The 20,060-nt window shown below is 43.5% G+C and overlaps 1 protein-coding gene across 1 annotated transcript; it reads left to right on the forward strand.

Moving 5' to 3' along the window:
* The first annotated feature begins 1,594 nt into the window (after positions 1–1,594).
* LOC121270328 (interferon-inducible GTPase 5-like) lies at positions 1,595–18,783 on the forward strand. Its single transcript, XM_041175623.1, has 5 exons — positions 1,595–1,614; positions 7,642–7,771; positions 8,450–9,604; positions 13,277–13,332; positions 18,765–18,783. The coding sequence occupies exons 1-5, from the start codon at positions 1,595–1,597 to the stop codon at positions 18,781–18,783; spliced, it is 1,380 nt and encodes a 459-aa protein (XP_041031557.1).
* The last annotated feature ends 1,277 nt before the right edge of the window (positions 18,784–20,060 follow it).

Below are 20,060 nucleotides of genomic sequence, written 5' to 3' on the forward strand. Positions count from 1 at the left end.
CATGAGTGCACCACACACTGGCACTTTCTGAACACGACAATAAAAGGATGAGTGCTCACACCACAATGTTACGTAGTTTACATACAGTCTCTCTACACCTAAACACCTTCCATCACCACCTGCTCTGAGTTTAGTTGTTGTGTTCCTTACTGAAGTTCCCACTTCCTGGCACCCAAGCTAGTGTCCTCAGAATTAAATGCAACCATTGATCATTGTGCCACCACGAAATGTAACGTATGGGTCATGTGCAGATGAGCAGAAAGACATTAGCCCAAACTTAAAGGTGGCAGGTCCCTTACTTTCCATTCATTCATGGCTGGCATTTATTGCCCTTCCCTCATTTCCCCTTGAGAAGATGATGGGGATTTACTTTCTTGAATACCACTGAGTGGCTTGCTGGTCCATTGCAGAGGGCAGCTAGGAGTGAACCACATTGCTGTGGTTCTGGAATCACATGCAGGCCAGACCGGGTAAGGATGGCAGATTTCCTTCCCTAAAGGGCATGAGTGAACCAGATGGGTTTTTACAACAAGAATGATAGTATCATGATCACTGTTACTTCCAGATTTATTTAATGAACCTAATTTAAATTCCTTCCTGCCACGGTGGGATTTGAACTCACGTCTCTTGATTATTCATCCAATAACATGACCACAAGGCTACTGTTCAACTCAACAGAGTTGATAAGATGGTAATGAAAGCATATGGGTTCCTTGAGTTTATAAATGGAGGCACAGAATATAAAAGCAACGTGATTGTACTAGATCTTGCATGACTGTTCTTTCAGGGAGCCAGCACAGTCACAATGGGCGAAATGGCCATCGTCTGTGCTCTAATTTAATGGCACTGCAAACCTTTTCTTCTCCTTAATCCACTCTTTGACGGCATAATGCCTAGAAGCAGTGAATATACTGAGAAATAAACGCAATTATCCTGATTCCCGTTTGGGTAGAGATGTGACCTCCGTCCTTGTCTTACTTTACAGATTGTGATGGAAAGCTCAACTCTTTATAGACCTCTAATCATGCACACTGTGCAAGATGATTCAGCAAAGCTGTCCAATAAACGAGATGGTACCTGAAAAAATGCCACATGCCAATCTGTCCACCATCAAGTTAGAATTTGAGACAATAAGCAATCACTTTTTTAAAAAAATTAGTTCACAGGATGTGGGCTTCGTTGGCTGGGCCAGTATTTATTTCCCATCCCTAATTTCCTCTTGAGAAGGTGGTGGTGAACTGCCTTCTTGAACCGCTGCAGTCCATGTGGTGTAGGTACACCCACAGTGCTGTTAGGGAGGGAATTCCAGGGTTTTGACTCAATGACAGGGAAGGGGCGGCTATATATTTCCAAGTCAGGATTTCCCCCCTGGCTGGAGAGGCAGAACTTGGTGGTGGGGGGGAGGAGGGGGGGGGCGGGGCACAGTCTCAGGATAAAGGCTTGACAATTTTGGACCGAGATGAGGAGAAACTTCTTCGCTCAGAGCATTGTGAACCTTTGGAATTCCCTGCCCCAGAAAACCGTGCATGCTCATTCGTTGAGTATATTCAGGACTGAGATTGATACGTTTTTGGATATTAAGGGATATGGGGATATGTCGGACGAAGAAGTGGAGTAAGCTAGAAGATCAGCTACGATCTTACTGAATGGCAGAGCAGGCCCGAGGGGCTGAATATTCTCCTTCTGCTCCATGCTGGCCCCTTCTTGCCTAATAATCTATTGTCTGACAGATTAAAGTTCGCCATTCAGTAGAACCTTAGCTGTGCATTCAGCTAAATTGTACAGTGACACACTAAACTCAGGAGCATCTTGGGGGATGAACAATTTGAACCATTTCATTAAGTAAAATTTGTGAATCATTAAGTGCCAGTCAATGACAATTGCCAACAAGAGAAAATCTAACCATCTCCCATTGATGTTCAATGACATTACCATCACTGAATCCCCCACTATCAACATCCTGGGAGGTTACCTTTGACCAGAAACTGAACTGGACCAGCCATATAAATACTGTAGCTATGAGAGCTACAGATTGGGGATTCTCAGGTGAGTAACTCACCTCCTGACTCTCCAAAGCCTGTCCACTATCTACTAGGCACTAGTCAGGAGTGTGATGGAATACTCTTCACTTGCCTGTATGAGTGCAGCTCCCACAGCACACAAGAAGCTCGACAGCATCCAGGGCAAAGCAGCCCGTTTGAATGGCACCACATCCAAAAACATTCACTCGCTCCACCAGAGATGCACAGTGGCAGCAGTGTGTACCATCTACAAGATGCACTGCAGCAACTCACCAAGTACTTCGACAGTACGTCCCAAACCTGCAACCTGCACTGCCTCGAATGACAAGGACAGGAGATATATGGGAACTCCACCACCTGGAAGTTCTCCTCCACGTCACATATCATCCTGACTTGGAAATATATCGCCGTTCCTTCACTATCTCTGGAACTCTCTCACTAACAGCACTGTGGGTGTACCTACACCACAGGGACTGCAGCTGTTCAAGAAGACAGCTCACCACCACCTCCTCAAGGGCAATTAGGGATGGGCAATAAATGAAAGAATTAAAAGAAACAATTTTACATCAGGACAAACTATCTTTAATTTTCAAAAAAAAGTTTTTAATTTTAACTATACCAATTCCTAGCCCTGTGTGTATATATTTAGAGGATTAGGGTACAAAACGTCATACGTTGATAGAGACAATTAGAAGATGGCCAGTAATCATTGATCCATCCCAATAATTTCTTAGTTCCACAGGAAGGTGGTTTGCATGGAGCAGATCAAAGGTAAGAAGCAATTCTTTTGAAGAGAATTAGCTGCTTAATGCCAACTGGAGAAGACAGGGCCTCAGTTTCATATGTCATCCAATTGTCATCCCTCTGACAGTGCAGCATTCCCTCAGTACTCACCCTCCGACAGGGTAGCTCTCCCTCATTACTGACTCTCCGGCAGTGCTGCACTCCCTCAGTACTGACCCTCCAACAGTGCAGCATTCCCTCGGTACTCATCTTCTGACAGTGCTGCACTCCCTCAGTACTGACGCTCCGACAGGACAGCACTTCCTCAGTACTGACCCTCCAATAGTGCAGCGCTCCCTTATTACTGACCCTCCAACAGTGCAGCGCTCCCTCAGTGCTGACCCTGTGACAGTGCAGCACTCCCACAGTACTGGACCACTGACAGTGTAGCACTCCCGCAGTACTGGCCCTCTGACAGTGCAGCACTCCCTCAGTACTGGCCCTCTGACAGTGCAGATGATCCTCAGTACTGACCCTCTGACAGTGCAGATGATCCTTAGTACTGACCCTCTGACAGTGCAGATGATCCTCAGTACTGACCCTCTGACAGTGCAGATGATCCTCAGTACTGACCCTCTGACAATGCAGATGATCCTCAGTACTGACCCTCTGACAGTGCAGATGATCCTCAGTACTGATCCTCTGACAGGGCAGCATTCTCTCAGTACTGGCCCTCTGACAGGGCAGCATACCTTCAGTACTGGCACTGGGGAGTGTGAGACTTGATGTTGTGATCAAGTCTTTGGAGTGGGACTACAGATCTTTTAATACCCTTTTAATTCAGGGGCGAGATTGCTACCCCCTGCTCCCTGACTATTATTTAACTGTTGTGTCCCAGTGGGTGGCCATTTCCCTTGACCATTATCATGTCTAAGTGGATGCAACATTTCACAGCTGGTTTCTGAGTTAAGTTAGTCACTTTGGATGCCCCTTTGCTTCCATTAACCAATAATTGGCTCAATGAGATGGTGGAGATGTTAGATAATAAATATTCTTAAGAGGTGACAATGAGTCAATGGAAACTGGGCTGCACCTTTTTCAAATTGACATAGCTGCTTCAGTTAAGTAGTCAGAAGAGATCAATTAGCATTATATAAAAGCTGTGGGAGCATTTGGCATAGTTATGTGATTGGGTGGATATTCAGACAAGTAAGTGGATGATGGGTCTCCAGTTGAAGACAAACAGGAAATGCTGGAAGCAATCAGCAGGCTGGGCACTATCTGTGGCGAGAAAGGAGAAAATCAAGTGGAGTTAATGTTTCAGGTTGATGCCCTTTTATCAGAACTGAGTAAAGTTAGAAATGGGATAGATTTTCAGCAAGTGGTGATGATTGTTTTCAAAATTGAAATGTAAGTGATTGAAGGATGAGAGGTTTCATGGTGTGATGTCAAGGGAATTAGTTTTGGGATAAGTAAAGAAACAAAATGTGTCTATAGGTGTGAATGGCAGAATATTTAAAAGCAGCTATTGTCTGAATGCTTAAAAGTAAAAGTGAAACTGGCAAAGGAAACAAAATGGGGGCAGAGATTAATCTGAAATCGTTGAACTTTGAAGGCTGTAGGTAGTGTCTGATTTGAAAGATAAAGTACTGTTTCTTGGGCTTCACTGGAACAGTGGAGTAGGCTGAGGACAGAAGTTGGAGTGAGAGCAAGGTAGAGAATTAAAATGGCTGGTAACAGTTGTTGTGAGCTATTGAGGGGGAAATAATGGGTTCTTTTCCTCATCTCTTGGTCATAGCACTACTATTATCTTTTTAGCATGCTTGTTACTTCTGTGGTGAGTGAGGAACCTAAAGCTCTTGAAGCAACATTCCCTTTGCGTTTTTGGCAATTTGAATTGCTGAGCAACTCCTTGTCTGTCCTTTCACTAAACAAATTAGGGAGGTTCTGATTGTTTCCAGTGAGCTCAGCTTTTCCAAAACCATTAAAGTTTCTTACTGAATGATTCATGGAGTAACATGTCCAAGAGGAAGAAGGTTATTTGTGCTCTCTTATTTGAAAGAGCTACCTTTTTATCCTGTAAGTGTGACTGGTAGTGCAGAGCTGATCCTCCTTTTTAATATGGCTAATGTTTGTTGGAGCTGTTGGCCTCCAGCTTAAACCAGAAAGCTGACTTGAAACTGAGATAGAAATGGTTTGTGGGAGAGGGAAGGTGATGTTGGGTGTCTGTAATTAATTTCCAGTCCCTTTTTTTTTAGCATGATGTAATCTTAGTTGAATAATGCTATCTTGGTGGAGATATGTTAAATCTAAATGTGCTAAGCACTACAGGGATAGATTAATCAAGCTATTGAGCAGCTTTGCACAAATGATTTGAAATGTTATTGATTTTCCTGACAATGATGTTCATTAATTTGAGTTACTAGTCTAGAGTTCTGACTGAGTTGTAATGTTACATTATTTTTCAATGAAAAATCTGACTTTTTGTTCTAAATTGAATATTTTGGATTGGGTGATTCTCAAAAAACAAACAATCATGTTCCCTAGTAATCATCTTTTAGATGCTGACTGGGGTCTTTAACCATATGAATGTGATTGTAATGGGTGAGGCCAGATCTAGGGTTCATCAATATAAGATTCTTACTAATGAATTCAGGAGGAACTTCTTCACCCAGATAGTGGGGGAGAATTTGGAACTCGCTCTCAGGGAGTGGTTGAGGTGAATAGTGTAGATGTATTTATCCATCTTCCCCCTTTTTAAATACATTAGGAAAATGGGAATAAAGAGGTATACTGAGTTAGGTGGGAGGAGGCATTACCACTGGTGTGGGCAGGAGGGGTTGTTAATACCTTGTTTCCAAGAAAATATTGATTGATATATTCTCTAGATTCTCAATGATTCCTAGGATGAAGAACTGTAGCTACAAGGATAAGCAGGGACTCTCTTGGAGAAAATGAGGCTGAGAAGAGACTAGATGAAAGATTCAAGATCCTGAGGGGTATGGGCAGGGTAAATAGTGAGAAACCGTTCCCACTCAAGAGAACATCAAGAACTAGAGGGCACAGATTCAAACTAATTGTGGGAAAAGGAGCAAATGTGATGAGGAAAATCTTTTCACCCGGAGGGTGGTTGGTGTCTGGAATGAACTTCCTGAAAGGGTGGTGGAGATAAGTTCAACCGAGCTATTCAAAGGGGAATTGGATTGCTCACTGAAAAGTGTGCAAGGTTACAGGGATAAGGCAGAGGAGTGGGACTAGGCAGAATTCTCTTTCAGAGAGCCAGTGCAGACACAACGGGCCAAGTGTTGTCATCTTACAATGCCAAAAGTATCTTTACAGTGCATCGTAGTATTTCTTGGATTGATGTGCAAATCAAAAGGTGGAATTTGAGTGGTCTGTTTAGTTCTGTGCTGTCAGAATTGACTTCCTCTGGTCAATGACCCTGATAGCCTGCTTGAGGTCTTTTGAAGAAATGATTTACCCGCACACTTAAATAGACAACTGGTCATAGAGGGCCCTGTGCCTTGCAGTTGTCCTCTGTACATCTGAGTAGAAATGGGTTTGGTTGACTGACTTCTTACATATGGGAAATGCCTCCATTAGATATAATTAATCCTGTGTTTATTTACCCTGCCGTCCAGCTGAATGCTAGACCATCACTGTTGGCCATCTGCAGGCTAAACAGTTTCTGCATTTGGACAGCATGGGGAGGCCGTTCAGCCTGTCCTGCAGGTACTGACCCATACCTGATTAGTTCTGCTTTTGTGTAACCCTGTAGCCTTAAAGTTCCACAAAAAGGAATATTCATTTTAGAATCTGCTGCCATCATTTCACAACCATTTAAAAATAACTTTCTCGTGTTGCTGCAGCTTTTTCAGCAATCCCCGTTTAAAATCTAACTCTGCTTCCATTAAACGGTTTGTGATATTTTTGACAACCTCAATGTCGTCTTAAGCGTCTCCATGCTCAAGAGAGCAATCCCAGCTTTTCCATTTTTTTTACCTGTACGATGAAAAGCTGATAATACCAAGGACTGGGAACAGATTTTAGCTAAGACGGGGTGAGGGGGGAGGGGGTGGAAGAGTAGTGTGAAGAACATTATTTTTTGAACACTGGGGTGGTGGAAGCAGAGGTGATGAATGATTTCAAAAGTAGTGGCATTTTTTGCCCAAGCCTCAGTTTTGATGTGATCCAATTTTTATTAAGCACTCCACAGCAAACACGAGGGTGGAATCGGAGGAGTAGTTTATTTTACATGCACAAAGCAGGAAGGAGGGTTTGCCACACCACACCCCCCTCCCCAGCTACTTTTACATTCATACAAGAGGGATAAAGGAAGAAATACAGGGCAATGACCACAGAAAATATTATTTCACTGGAGTCCAGAATCAAAGGTCCAATGATGTATTCCTTTCACAGTCAGCAGATTGAAGATTAATGCTGGATAATTCAATTTTCCAGTGTGCAGAACTTCCATGATGAGATCAGCACATGGAGATGAATTAGTCTTGTAGGTGCTGGTACAGTACGTTCCAGTAGGAACAGTGTAGATGGGGGCCAGGGCAATTTAAACTTGGACAGAGTCCTGGCTCTGCTGCCACTTGCTCTTTGGAAGATAGCAATCTGCTTCACAGCTCCACAAGACAGAGTAACTGGTTCTCCCAGCTACGGTGGTGGGGGAATCATGTGAAATGACTCCCACTTCTCCACTTTGGTTTGGACAAAGGATTTATATGCCTTAGTCTGGATTCTTGATGGTTAATGTCTCAATCATTAATCATTTGCAAGAGGTTTTGGGGTCCTTTGAATTATCAGGCTGGTCATCTCTGTTGGCCAGGCCTTGACCCTAGAAATGTAATTGGTCTTTGTACAATTCCCTTGGTTTTGATCTCTGCAGTCACAATAATCATTGGCATCTCTTCAGAGATAACAAGCTGGCAGCTGTTCTCAATGCCAGGAAGTTCCTTTTGTTTGAGTCAGCCAGTAATGGTTCCAGTCATTTGAAAGTCTTTATCCAGTTTTACAATGTAATTTAGCTACATACTTTTTATAAAAAATACAGTGAGGTCTTGGCTACAGGACAGCAGAATGTGCAGGACTACAGGGGAATGGCACTAGCTGAATTGCTCAGTTGACAGATCGAATGGTCTCCTTGTGTGACAAATCTTGTCGTTGTATCTAACAGACTAGCATGCAAGGGATTAAAATCAGGCCCCCATCTACACAGTGACCTTGATCCTCAAGGCCTGAAGAAAAAATGACCTCTCAGTTGGCCTTGAGTTATATTTTTTATTCATTCATGGGGTGTGCATGTCACTGGCTAGGCCAGCATTTTCAGGGGGCAATTTAGAATTAACTGCATGTAGGCCAGACCAGGTAAGGACAGCAGCAGATTTCTTTCCTGCAAGGGCATTAGTGAACCAGATGGGTTCATGGCCATCACTAGATTTTCAGTTCCAGATTTTTATTGAATTCTAATTCCACCGTCTGCCATGACAGTTTGAACCTGGGTCCAAAGGGCATTGCCCTGGGTCTATGCATTAGTAGTCTATGATGATTCCACTATGCTACCACCTCCAATCCCTCTCCTCCCAGGTGTTTGTGGGTCTTAGAAATGGCAGGAGGACTCTTGGAGTTCGTTGATGTGTTCGTTCTTTGTTCTAAGTTGTAGATTAGATTCTAACTATGGTTTATTTTTCTCCCAGTTTACGAGCATGGATTTGGAAATTGCAGAGATTATAGGAAGGTTTTCAGATGCCATGAGCCATGGTGGGGTATCTGAAGTGGCATCTTTGGTGAAAGCTGAGAAGAGCAGAGTGGAAAGCGTGACAGTTCATGTGGCGGTCACCGGGATCCCGAGAGTGGGGAAGTCTGCCTTTATTAATTCCGTCATGGGTTTCAAGGATGGTGAAGATGGTGCAGCACCCACTGGCCCTGACCAACAAGTGGCAAAGCCAGCACCTTACAGCCGGCCAGGAAACCCCAGCTCTGTGTTCTGGGAGCTGCCCAGCATTGAGGGGTCCAACTTCTCGTCCAGTGACTACCTGAAGGCAGTGGAAATCGACAAGTACATCGGCTTCTTCATCCTGTCATCGACGTGGTTCACGCAGGAGGCCGCAGCCCTTGCCAGCGAGCTCAGGCGGGTTGGCAAGCAGTTCTACTTCATCCGTACCAAGATTGACTTGAACGCTCCTGACTACAAGAACAAGAAGTTCACTGAGGACATCCTGCGTGTTGTCACTGCCGACAACTTTGCAAACCTGGACATGGAATACGCGACTGCTCACTTCTTCTGTGTCTCCTGCCACCATGTTGACAGATTTGACTTTCTGAAGTGCATCCAGGCTCTGCAGAGAAATTCCTCACCTCCACTCCAGAAACACGCCCTGCTGCTCTCCCTGTACTACCTGGCCAACAAGATGGAGCTGAAGGACTCTATGAGGGAGTTCATTCCAGTGTCGGCGGTCTACAGCTGTGTCATTGACCCCATCCCAGTCGAAGATCTGCCTTACCAGGCCAATATCCACTTTCTGTACGATGAGATCAGGCTTTACCGTGTCCTGTTCGAGCTGGACCACCCAGCCTTGAGCAAAAGGGCCAAGCTGATTCGCCGGCCGACCTCTGTCCTCTCGGATGAGATCCAGACCACGATGGCGAGGGTGCTGACGGAGGAGGCCGTCACGGAGGAGCTGCTGAAGTGGACGGAGAACAATGCGCCGGTCTCCAACCACTACATGAAGTGGATTCCCTTCCTTGAGACCCTGCCTGGAGGGAAACTGCCTGGGGCTTCCACCATCTGCTTGTTGGATACCATGCTGGAGAAGTTTATGGACGACGCCTACCGGATTCAGAGGAAAATGGTAGATGTACGGAGGGGTAAATAACATTGTTTGAGGCCCAACAATCTAATGGTGTTTGGGACAAATGAAGGGAGAGGAAACCTCAACTTCAGTATCAAAGACCAACGTTGGTATCCTCTAGTGGGTGACATTGCTTAATTCCCTATTCTTTTTCCTCAAGTCTGCGATGTAACCTTGTTGCAGAGGCATTCCATGCTCTGCCAGTCCAAGATTGTTAATGCACAATGCCTTCTCTTCAGTACAAAACATATCCATTTCATCCCAAGACCTTCACCTGTCAACTACTAAATGAGATTGGCTTGCAGATGAAACTCTACTTGGCATTCCACATGGGTATGGGCCAAAATTGAAGGCTAGGCACAGCAAGACCTGTATTTCACTGCAGCTGGTCACTACCATGCTAGGTGGGTGTGAAGTTTCACCTAAGCACATTACAGCAACCCTCCAGCTGTTGTCAATGCAACATATTGACTGACCCTCCCTTTGTCTGAATGAACAATAAAACTCAGATGTGTTTTCTTTTGTAAGTAGTTTAAGCTATAATGTACATTCACATGTTGAAGCAATATTGGGGATCATTTCTTCTATCCTTCACATATTAAAAGTAGCAATAGCTCTTGTAGATGTTGTAACAGTAAACACCATCATTAAACAGCCAATGACCATCTTTGGAAGCCATAGTGTAGATTGAATTGCTGACTCTCCACTTTTGAAGGTGATGGGTGTGATATTTTTGACTTCAGTCTGAGTCCAGTGTGGTTGTCGAGCAGTTGGGGATATGATGCAACACTTCAATTTTTCTTAAATTGAACCTTTTTTTGTTTCAAGCACATCAACACTACTTGAGCCCAATATTTGGGCAGAATGGCTGACTATTGATGACACTGCTTTGCTTTCCTCCTCCCAACAGGAGGAGATATTAGAAACTAGTCACTGCAGGGGGAGTTGGTGGGTGAAAGGCCAGGATTCAAAAAGGAAATGCCAAATGTGTGCAAAAGAAATGGAAGCTGTGATTTCAGATTAATGCAGGTAAACTCACTTTTTTGCTGAAAATGTAAACAAAGCTGTTTCTCATAGATTACAGCTGAGTGAGTCTCCTATATTTTTTCACAAAAGGAATGCTATTGGGAGTGTCAAAATTCTCAACTTAACATTTCAGTCTATTTCCAATTGATAACTGAACTCACTACAGTTATTTGAGAAACTTCAGAATTTAAATTAAAATATTAATGTTAGTGACTGTTATCTGACTTTTCAAAGTAGCTTTAGTGAAGGGTTTGACTGCAGTTGACTTAAATATATGTATTTTTTTTTTAAAAAACTTCAACATTTTGTTAACTGCTGCTTGTAACTGCTGCTGTTTGTCATCCCCTTTTTCCATTTTCCTGTTCAAGAATTTCCTGTAAATTCTGTTTTCACAAATGTGGGTTTGTATGTGGGTCATCAAAGACTTTTTGTATTGGAGCTGTCTGTCACCCATGAGGAATTGATTTATTAAAATGAATAACTTGTTATGCAATTTATCCTGGAGTCCATTTATCCTTCAATTTTTTTCTCTATGCTAACTGTGTAGTTATGTTTCTGTAAAACTAGATTAGGTATACACTTCCAAACCCTGGATAACATTAAAAGCAATTTTTGATTTGCAGCATAATGAAGCAATTTGCCCCATGTCTGTGCCAACTGGGATTGGTCCCTAGCCTTGTGGGTTACAGCATGACAGATTTCCAAGCACACACTTTTTGGGGAAGTGGTGGCATAGTGATATTGTCACCAAGCTGGTATTCCAGAGACCCAGGGTAATGCTCTGGGGACCTATGTTCACATACCAATGGTGAAATTTGAATTTGCTTTTTAAACAAAAACATAGACCCCACGTCTGAATTTTTTTCTTCTTGTAAAGTCCTGTCTGGTCCACTGACATTTAAGATGTCCTTATCTAGCCTACATGTGACTCCAGATCCACAACAATGTGGCTGACTTAATGTCTGAACAAGATCAATTAGCAATGGGCAATAAATGCTGGCCAAGCCAGTGATGTCCACATCCAATAATTGTGTATAAAGTTGCTGCCTCTACCCCATCACAATTTCTAAAACTTCATTCATAGGATGTGGGCTTTGTGGGCTGGGCCAGCATTTATTACCCATCCCTAGTTGCCCTTGAGGGTGGTAGTGAACTGCCTTGAGCCACTGCAATACATGTGATACAGATACACCCACAGCACTGTTAGGGAGTTCCAGAAGTTTAACCCAATGACAGTGGAGGAATGGCTGATATATTTCCAACTCTGGATAGTGAGTGACAATGATGGGAACTTCCAGTGGTGGTGTTCCCATGTGTCTGCTGCCCTTCACCTTCTAGGTGATGGTGGTGGTGGATGTGGGTTTGGAAGGTGCTGTTGAAGGGAATTTGGTGAATTCCTGCAGTGTCTTGTAGACGGTACCCTGCTGCTACTGTGTGGTGGAGGGAGTGAATGTTTGTGGATGGGGTGCCAATCAAGCAGAGCTGCTTTGTCCTGGATGGTGTCAAGCTTCCTGAGTGTTGTGGGGGCTGCACTCATCCAGACAAGTGGAATATTCCATCACTCCTTGTGCCTTGCAGATGGACAGGTTTTGGAGTCAGGAGATGAGTTACTTGTCACATGGTTCCTGGCCTCTGACCTCTTGACACTGGCTAGTTCAGTTTCTATGCCTATCTAATCCTTCTACTAATGACATCTCCTGGCTGTTGAAGGACACCAGCATTCCCTTGGTGAGGTCAATCTGTGAGCAATGGTGGGCAGGTAGCAAATGATCCATTCAGAGGGATGTCTTCACTTGGTGTACATTTCTCTTTTGAAGGCCAAGAGACAGATTCTGCCTCAGGCACTGCACCATGAAGCTGTCAAGTGACATTGGGATTGTTGCCATTTGTGGCATAGCATGCCAACCCATAAAAATTGATTCCCAGGTGCAATTGTTGATGGTTAGGCCCTTTGTCATGGCTACAAGCATCCTTGAACCATTGCTTTGGTTGTCCACTAGTCATTTGGCTCCAAATACCTTGCTACAAGGAAGGTCCTTGGGAGTGTGACCATCTTCCATTGTAATAACCACAGCTGGTGTTTAATTGCTGTGCAAAGCAAATCTCAGGGAAACTTGTCTTATGGGCTATACCCTTTGTATTCTGAAAGCAAGGCAATGTACTGATATCAGTAAAAAAAAAATCCAGTAATTTTACTTTTTAAAATCCCAAGTTTTATTAGCAACAATAAGGAAACTTAAGATTATTTACACTTAAAACATTCCCCCAAAAAAGTAAATCCTACTTGGTCTAACCTACAAGTAATCATCTCCCAGGCAACAGTCCCTTTTATAGATGATTAACTATAAAATCCAGTAACATTAAACAAGACAGTGTTGTAGCTTTAATAAAGGCATAGTGCATGCCTTCTACCTTCCACTCTACATTGGAATCCACTTCAGAATAAAACTGCTTCTTTCAGCCCAGGACTTTTTCTGTTGACTCGATAGCTGGTTCAAATGGCATCCTCTGGGCCCAGAGCTCCAGCTATCTCTAATCCTAAACTCTTTCCCCTTCCATCCCAGTTCCATTGTTCTTGCAACTCTTTGAAACTCAAATCCTTCCACATAGCAATTTTTTTTGTTTCTGTCTTGTCTTTGCTTTTAGATCAATAAAATTCTCTTTACCTATGGAACTCCTGCAAAATGTAAAGATGTTTTTTGGTACCTCTGACTCCCCTTTGATATTCAAACTCAACTTCTCAAAATGCAAATTTTAAATCTAACCTAGTTAGTTGTACTTCAAGCTTAACACCCCTATCCTTTGCTTCTTTCAAAACCTCAAGACAACCTGACTCTTATTAATGCACACACATGTGTGCACTGCCTCTGAGCATCAGCACACTTAAGCAGTCTTCTCAAATCTCAGAGCTCCTGAGGCAAATGGATACTTCATATCCACTCTGCATCATGGCCCTCTCTATTACAGATAAAATGCATAATTTTGTACACCATTTACATTCTGCTCCTTGGTCTCCTTTCTTTAAAGGAAGGAAAATAGGGAACGTTTTCTTCAGGGTAGCCTCTTTCGAAGGGCCATATTTAAGGTGAGATCGCAGCCAATAAATTGGATTCCATTTTAGATGGGGAAGCCTGCAAGTTTGAAGTGGGCTTGAAGGGTTCTGACAACTAAACCTCAAATGTTTGCATATTGGCAAACAAAGGATATCATTACCAAGTTGAGTCCCTCTGGGTAGTGTCAATGCTAGCAGAATGATTTAATATGCTATACCATCAGCAGATTTGGCATCTTGACTTCCCAATGTTTGGGGGAAAAATCTGAAAAATGAGTCTCAAATATCCAACCACCTCTGTGCAGAATCCCTCAAAAGTATAATTATGTGTAATCATTCCTGCAGTTTATTTTTTAAACTAGAAAGGCCATCCAACACCAGCTTCCTCTTCCCAAGCCAGTATGACCAGTGGTGAGGTGCAAATCACTCCAAACCCACTCTGTTGTGCAGGACAGGTCTTTCATATGCCTGATACCAGACTCCGGAAGCAACTGCTAAACGCAGTGGAGGCAGGAGACTTCTGAGAGGATGGCGTATATGCTTCAGTGATGTTTCTTCCCCCTACCACCTCTGCATGCCAAAACCCCCCCCCCCCCCCATAAGTAACACCAACTCATGGGAGTCCCTGGCTTGTGACCAACCAAAATAGATGGAGGCGGTTCTTTTGTGAAAAGGAAGCACAGGCGTCCGAGAGAGTGCACAAACCCATGGAGGAGCTATCCGCCCCACCCTTCAATCGCCAGCCGCCGCTACCTGTGGCACAGTCTGCAGGTCGTACACTGGGCTTCTCAGCCACCTTAGAACCCATCAGACTGGAGTGGAAACAAATCATCCTCAACCTTGAAGGGCTGCCCAAGTAGGAGATGTTAAATCACTACACAAATAGTTTTCCCCTCCAACATTTCATTTAAATAGTTTTGAAAAGTAATGCACGTATTGATGAGGGTCGAACCAGAGCATTCAGTGACTCATCTGTCTCAGTGCCATTATATTCCAGCCACCAAGGAGACTTTGATATATATTTAAACAGTAAAAATGCAGCTGTAAGTGAATGGATATTGAGTCTTAAACCCAAAGAGGTGGAAGAGGTTGTGACCTTTTGAATGGAAACTCCAATGGGGAATGCGGAAGAAACTTCATTTCCCAGCGAGTGGTGAGAATGTGGAAATCGCTACCACAGGGAGGGGTTGAGGTGGACAGCATAGATATGTTTAAAGGGAAGTTGGAGAGATGTTAGAGAGAGAGGAGCAGAAGGATGAGGTGAGGGGGTGGGAGGAGGCTCATGTGGAGCAGAAATACTGGCACGCAGCAGATGGGCCGAATGGTCTGTTTCTGTGCTGCTGTTGTGTAGAAAAGTTAGCCCTTTCAAATAAAAACCCTGTGGATAAATATAATCATGTGAAATGTGTAATTTTTTAAAGCTTCAATTTGTATGCTAGAAGTTTTAATGAGTTGAAAAATCAAATGGAAATTTGTGTAGAAAGTTTTGGGATATATGTAGGAAAAGAGACTTTAACATTTTGTTCAATAGTAGGGTATAAGGCCACAGATGATAGTCAATGAGCCATTACTGCTTAGAAGGGAGGCCATTTGGCACATCGAGTCCATGCTGGTCCTCTGTAGAGCAATCCAGTCATTCCCATAACCCCGACTCTATCACCGTAGCCCTGCAAGTTTCTTTCCATCAGGTTTCCACCCAATTTCCTTTTGAAATCATTCATCGTCTCTGCTTCCACCACCCTCGTGGGCAGCAAGTTCATTACCACTTGCTGTGTAAAGAAGTTCTTCCTCACATCTCCCCTGCATCTCCTGTGCAAAACCTCAAATCTGTGTCTCCTCTACCTCGCTAATGGGAACAGCTTTACTGTGTCTACTTTATCTAAACCTGCCCTAATCTTATTCACCTCTAACAGTGGAGATGTTAACGTTTTTCCCCATAGGAAGTATTGACAAGATTGGAACATTAGAACATAAGAAATAGGAACAGGAGTGGACCATTCAGCCCCTTGAGTCTGCTCCGCCATTCAATAAGATCATGACTGATCCTTTTGTGTTTCAATTTCCACAGTCCCATCTAACCCCGGCAACCTTTGATTCCCTTGCCTCACAAGAATCTGTCCACCTCCGTCTTAAAAATATTCAATTACCCCGGCTCCACCATCTTCTGAGGCAGAGAATTCGAAAGTCACACAACCCTCAGAGAAAAAAATTCTCCTCATCTCTGTCCTAAAAGGGAGACCTCTAATTTTAAAACAGTGCCCCCTAGTTCTGGACTCGCCCATAAGAGGAAAGATCCTTTCGACATCTACCTTGTCAAGGCCGTTCGGGATCTTGTAAACACTTCAATCAAATCTCCCTGATTTTTGAATACAAACCCTGACTGTATACCCAGCATAGCTTGTTGGCAAGCAGCCTGGCCGCAGGGTCAGCGGTTGTGGATTCAAGGCCCAGTTCAGTGACTCGAGCGCACAAGCTGGGCTGACACTCCTGATGCAGTGCTGAGGGAATGCTGCACTGCCGTATGAGGCTTTTAACCGAGGGCTCCCGATCTGCCCTCTCGGGTGGATGTAAAGGATCGCAAGGGTACTATTCCAAAGAAGAGCAGGGGAATTATCCCTACTGTGCCATGAGCATTTATCTCTTGTCCAATGACATTGAAAAAAGCAGTAATCACATTGATAATCCTACAATGCGACAGTGCTTACGCTTCAAAAGTACTTCAATGACTTGTAAAGTGCCTTGGGATGTCATGAAAGGTGCTTTATAAAGGCAACATATCTACCAAATTGTTTAGAATAGATAAGAGTTGTGTATTGTTGAGGAGACATGCTGCGAAAATTTTCATCTTGCACTTAGCAAATTGGTCAAGGTGTTACTTTGGACAATGTACCAAGGGAACTGTTTCCCCCCAGGCTTTTGTTTAATTCTAAAAAAAAAGGTGCAATGCCTGGACATGTTCCTTTTGCCTGCAGAGGACAGGTTCCTGTTTCTGAATATATGTCGCTTCTGCTAAATCTTCTTGATTGGACCCTGTGTCCCCTGAGCGTTAGCCTGGACCGCTGGATTACTAGCCCAGTGACAGTACCACTACACCGCCATCTCCCCCCGAAACTCTTTGGGCTACATTTAAGTTTTTAGTGGGTGGTTGCACCTCAAAGTTTAGTGACTCTTGATGGCCTGTGTAGACAACTCATGTTTTGACATGGAGGCAATTATTTAGCCTTGATTAACCATCCTGGTGTTGACCATTGATTAACTTGCCTTCGATATTTCCTCCTAATTTTTCAGCAATTAGATGAGGTTATGTTCTTTTTTAGCAATCTTAAAGACTTTTAAGGAAATATGTCCTCTTTTTCAATCCTCTTAATGCTTCTTAAGATATTTTCCCTTTTTCCGTATCTTAATGCCTTTTAAAGAAGATATTTTCCTTTGTTCAATTATCTTAATGCCTTTTGAGAAATGTTCTCTTTTTCAGTCATCTTAATGCTTTATAATATGCTGCCTCCATGCATTTGAGGAGATATTTGATCATCTTAATGTCTTTTAAGAAGCTTTTCAAAATTCTCCAGATTTTGGGAAGGTTCTATTGGATAGGCAAATAGCAAATGTGATTCCTTTATTCAAGAAGGGAGGGAGACAGGAAGCAGGAAACTACAGGCTCGTTAGCTTAACATCTGTCATAGGGAAAATGTTAGAAGCTATTATTAAAGATATTATAGCAAGGCATTTAGAAAAACTCAAAGCAATCAGGCAGAGTCAACAGGGTGTTTTGAAAGGGGAATCATGTTTAACCAATTTATTGGCGTTCTTTGAAGGAGCCACATGTGCTAAGGATAAAGGGGAACCGGTAGATGAATTGTACTTAGATTTTCAGATGGCATTTGATAAGGTGCCACACAAACACTATTGTGGAAAATAAACGTTCATGGGTGTAGCGGTGTATTGGTATGGATAGAAGATTGGCTGGCTAACAGGAAACAGAGAGGGTAGCCATAAATGGATCTTTCTCTGGTTGGCAGGATGTGACGAGTGGTGTGCCTCAGGGATCAGTGCTGGGACGTCAACTTTTTACAATTTATGTAAATAACTTGGATGAAGGGGCAGATGGTTTGGTGGCTACATTTGCTGCCGACACAAAGATAGGTAGGAAAGTAAGCTGTGTAGAGGACATAATAAGGTAGACATAGATAGGTTAAGTGAATGGACAAAGACCAGGCAAATGGAGTATAATGTGGTCAAATGTGAAATTGTCCATTTTGGCAGGAAGAATAAAAAAGAAGCATATTATCTAAATGGTGAGAGATTGCAGAGACCTCAGATTCTGGATGATCTGGATGTCCTAGTGCATGAATCACAAAAGGTTAGTTTGCAGATACAACAAGTAATTAGGAAAGCTAATAGAATGTAATAGTTTATGCAAGGTGAATTGAATACAAAAGTAGTGAGGTTATGCTTCGGTTGTACAGGGCACTGGTGAGACCACACCTGGACTACTGTGCACAGTATTGGTCACCTTATTTAAGGAAGGATGTAAGTGCGTTGGAAGCAGTTCAGTGAAGGTTTACTAGACTAATACCAGGAATGGGTGGGTTGTCTTATGAGGAAACTTTGAACAGGTTAGGTTTGTTTCCAATGGAGTTTAGAAGAGTAAGAGGTGACTTGATTGAAACATTTATGATCCTGAGGGGTCAGTGGATGTGGAGAGGATGTTTTCTCTTGTGGGAGAATCTAGAACTAGGAGTCACTATTTAAAAATAAGGGGTCACTCATTTAAGACAGAGATGAGGAGAGTTTTTTTTCTCTCGGAGGGTCATGGGTCATGAAACTCTCTTATTTTAAAGGCGGTGGAAGCAAGGTCTTTTAATAATTTTAAGGCAGAGCTATACAGATTCTTGATGGACAAGGGGGTGACAGGTTATCAGGGGTAGGAGGAGGTTACAATCAGATCAGCCATGATTTTATTGTATGGTGGAGTAGCCTTGAAGGGTCTTGCGGCCTACTCCTGCTCCTAGTTCATATGTTTGTATACGTCCTCATTTTGGTTATCTTATTGCATTTAAGAAGATATGTTCTCTTTTTCAGTCATCTTAATGCCTTCTGAGAAGACATGTTCTGTATCTTAACGCATTTTAGAACATTTGTCCTCTTTTACAGTCATTTGGGAAGATGTGTTCTAGTTATCAATCATTTTAATGCCTTTTGAGAAAATATATCCTTTTTAGTCATCTCGTGGCCTTTTAAGAAGATATGCTCTCTTCTTGCGAATGCCTTTTAAGATGTTCTCTTTTTCAGTCATCTTAATGTCTTCATTTTCACGTCTTTTGAGAAGATAGCTCCCCATATCGTTCAGCCATGTTAATGCCTTTTTGCGACGCATTTTTGGGGAAAGGGGCTTGTAATGGCGGGAAGGGCTGAATAACCACCCCAACCACGTGGTCTTCATTTTGACTTCCGACCGTTGGCGGGAAAGCTCGAGCCGCCCACCCCCCGCGCGGGGTCTGGAGGTGATGGGGAGCTGATTGGACGGTGGGCCACCGCCGCGCGATGGGCGAAGCAGAAACGGCCGCCGTGATTGGTCGCGGGGGCGTGGCGATGGCTGTCCCCGCCCCCTCCCTGCGCCCGCCCCGGTATTTAAGCCGTTAGATGGAGGGGGAAACGACGCCATTTGAGGGTGTGAGGTGGAGGGGCTGGTCATGGAATAAAGTAGAAATAAAACATTATAAGAGGGAGCACTGTTTTTGAAATAAGGTTACTCTAATCAGGAGAGGCTCCCTTTTGTTTAAAAAAGTGAAATAAAAGGCAGCCAGGACTTCATTGGGATGCCAGTTTAGGCAGGGTCAAAGATCAACCAAACATTGGCCAACTAATGTGGTTCTGACTGCATGTCAGAACTGTTGGTCTTAAATGAAAAGTTCCCCTTTAAAGAGGAAAGATAGGCTTTAAGAGATAGGAGAGGTTGCAATGTAGTTCTAGAGCAAGTCAGCGAAGCATTTCAGGTTGGAGGTGGGCAAGTGACCAGTGGCAGGCCGAAGAGTTGAAATAAGGCAGTAAAGGGTCTCAGAGCACCAAAGGTCCAGGTAAGACAAAATGGCAGGAGTTACATGCACACACACACACACACCATTATCATCATCATCACACCATCATCATTGCATGTAGGGCAAAAGGGAGAATGGCACCAATTTCACTTGGGATTCGCCCCTCACTCAAAGGGAGCCAGGGCGATGCCCTGGAGTGAATTGCTTTGGTGTTGCACCCTTCAGCCACCTCGCAGAGCCCTGGACAATGTTGGCGCGTGGGAGGATTTGGGTGCCCCACACCCAAAACAGGGCAAGCTGCCCCACTGGTGGCAGCAAGCAATAAAGGGCAGCGAATGGC

The sequence above is a fragment of the Carcharodon carcharias genome, chromosome 27, assembly GCF_017639515.1.
Source record: "Carcharodon carcharias isolate sCarCar2 chromosome 27, sCarCar2.pri, whole genome shotgun sequence".
Lineage (NCBI taxonomy): Eukaryota > Metazoa > Chordata > Chondrichthyes > Lamniformes > Lamnidae > Carcharodon > Carcharodon carcharias.

Bases quoted from the DNA above. Each gene is read 5' to 3' on its own strand.
- LOC121270328 (XM_041175623.1), top strand. From the start codon at position 1,595: ATGTCGGACGAAGAAGTGGA. The intron at 1,615-7,641 runs GTAAGCTAGAAG...TGATCTCTGCAG, and splicing joins ATGTCGGACGAAGAAGTGGA to TCACAATAATCATTGGCATC. The intron at 7,772-8,449 runs GTAATTTAGCTA...TTTTTCTCCCAG, and splicing joins TCTTTATCCAGTTTTACAAT to TTTACGAGCATGGATTTGGA.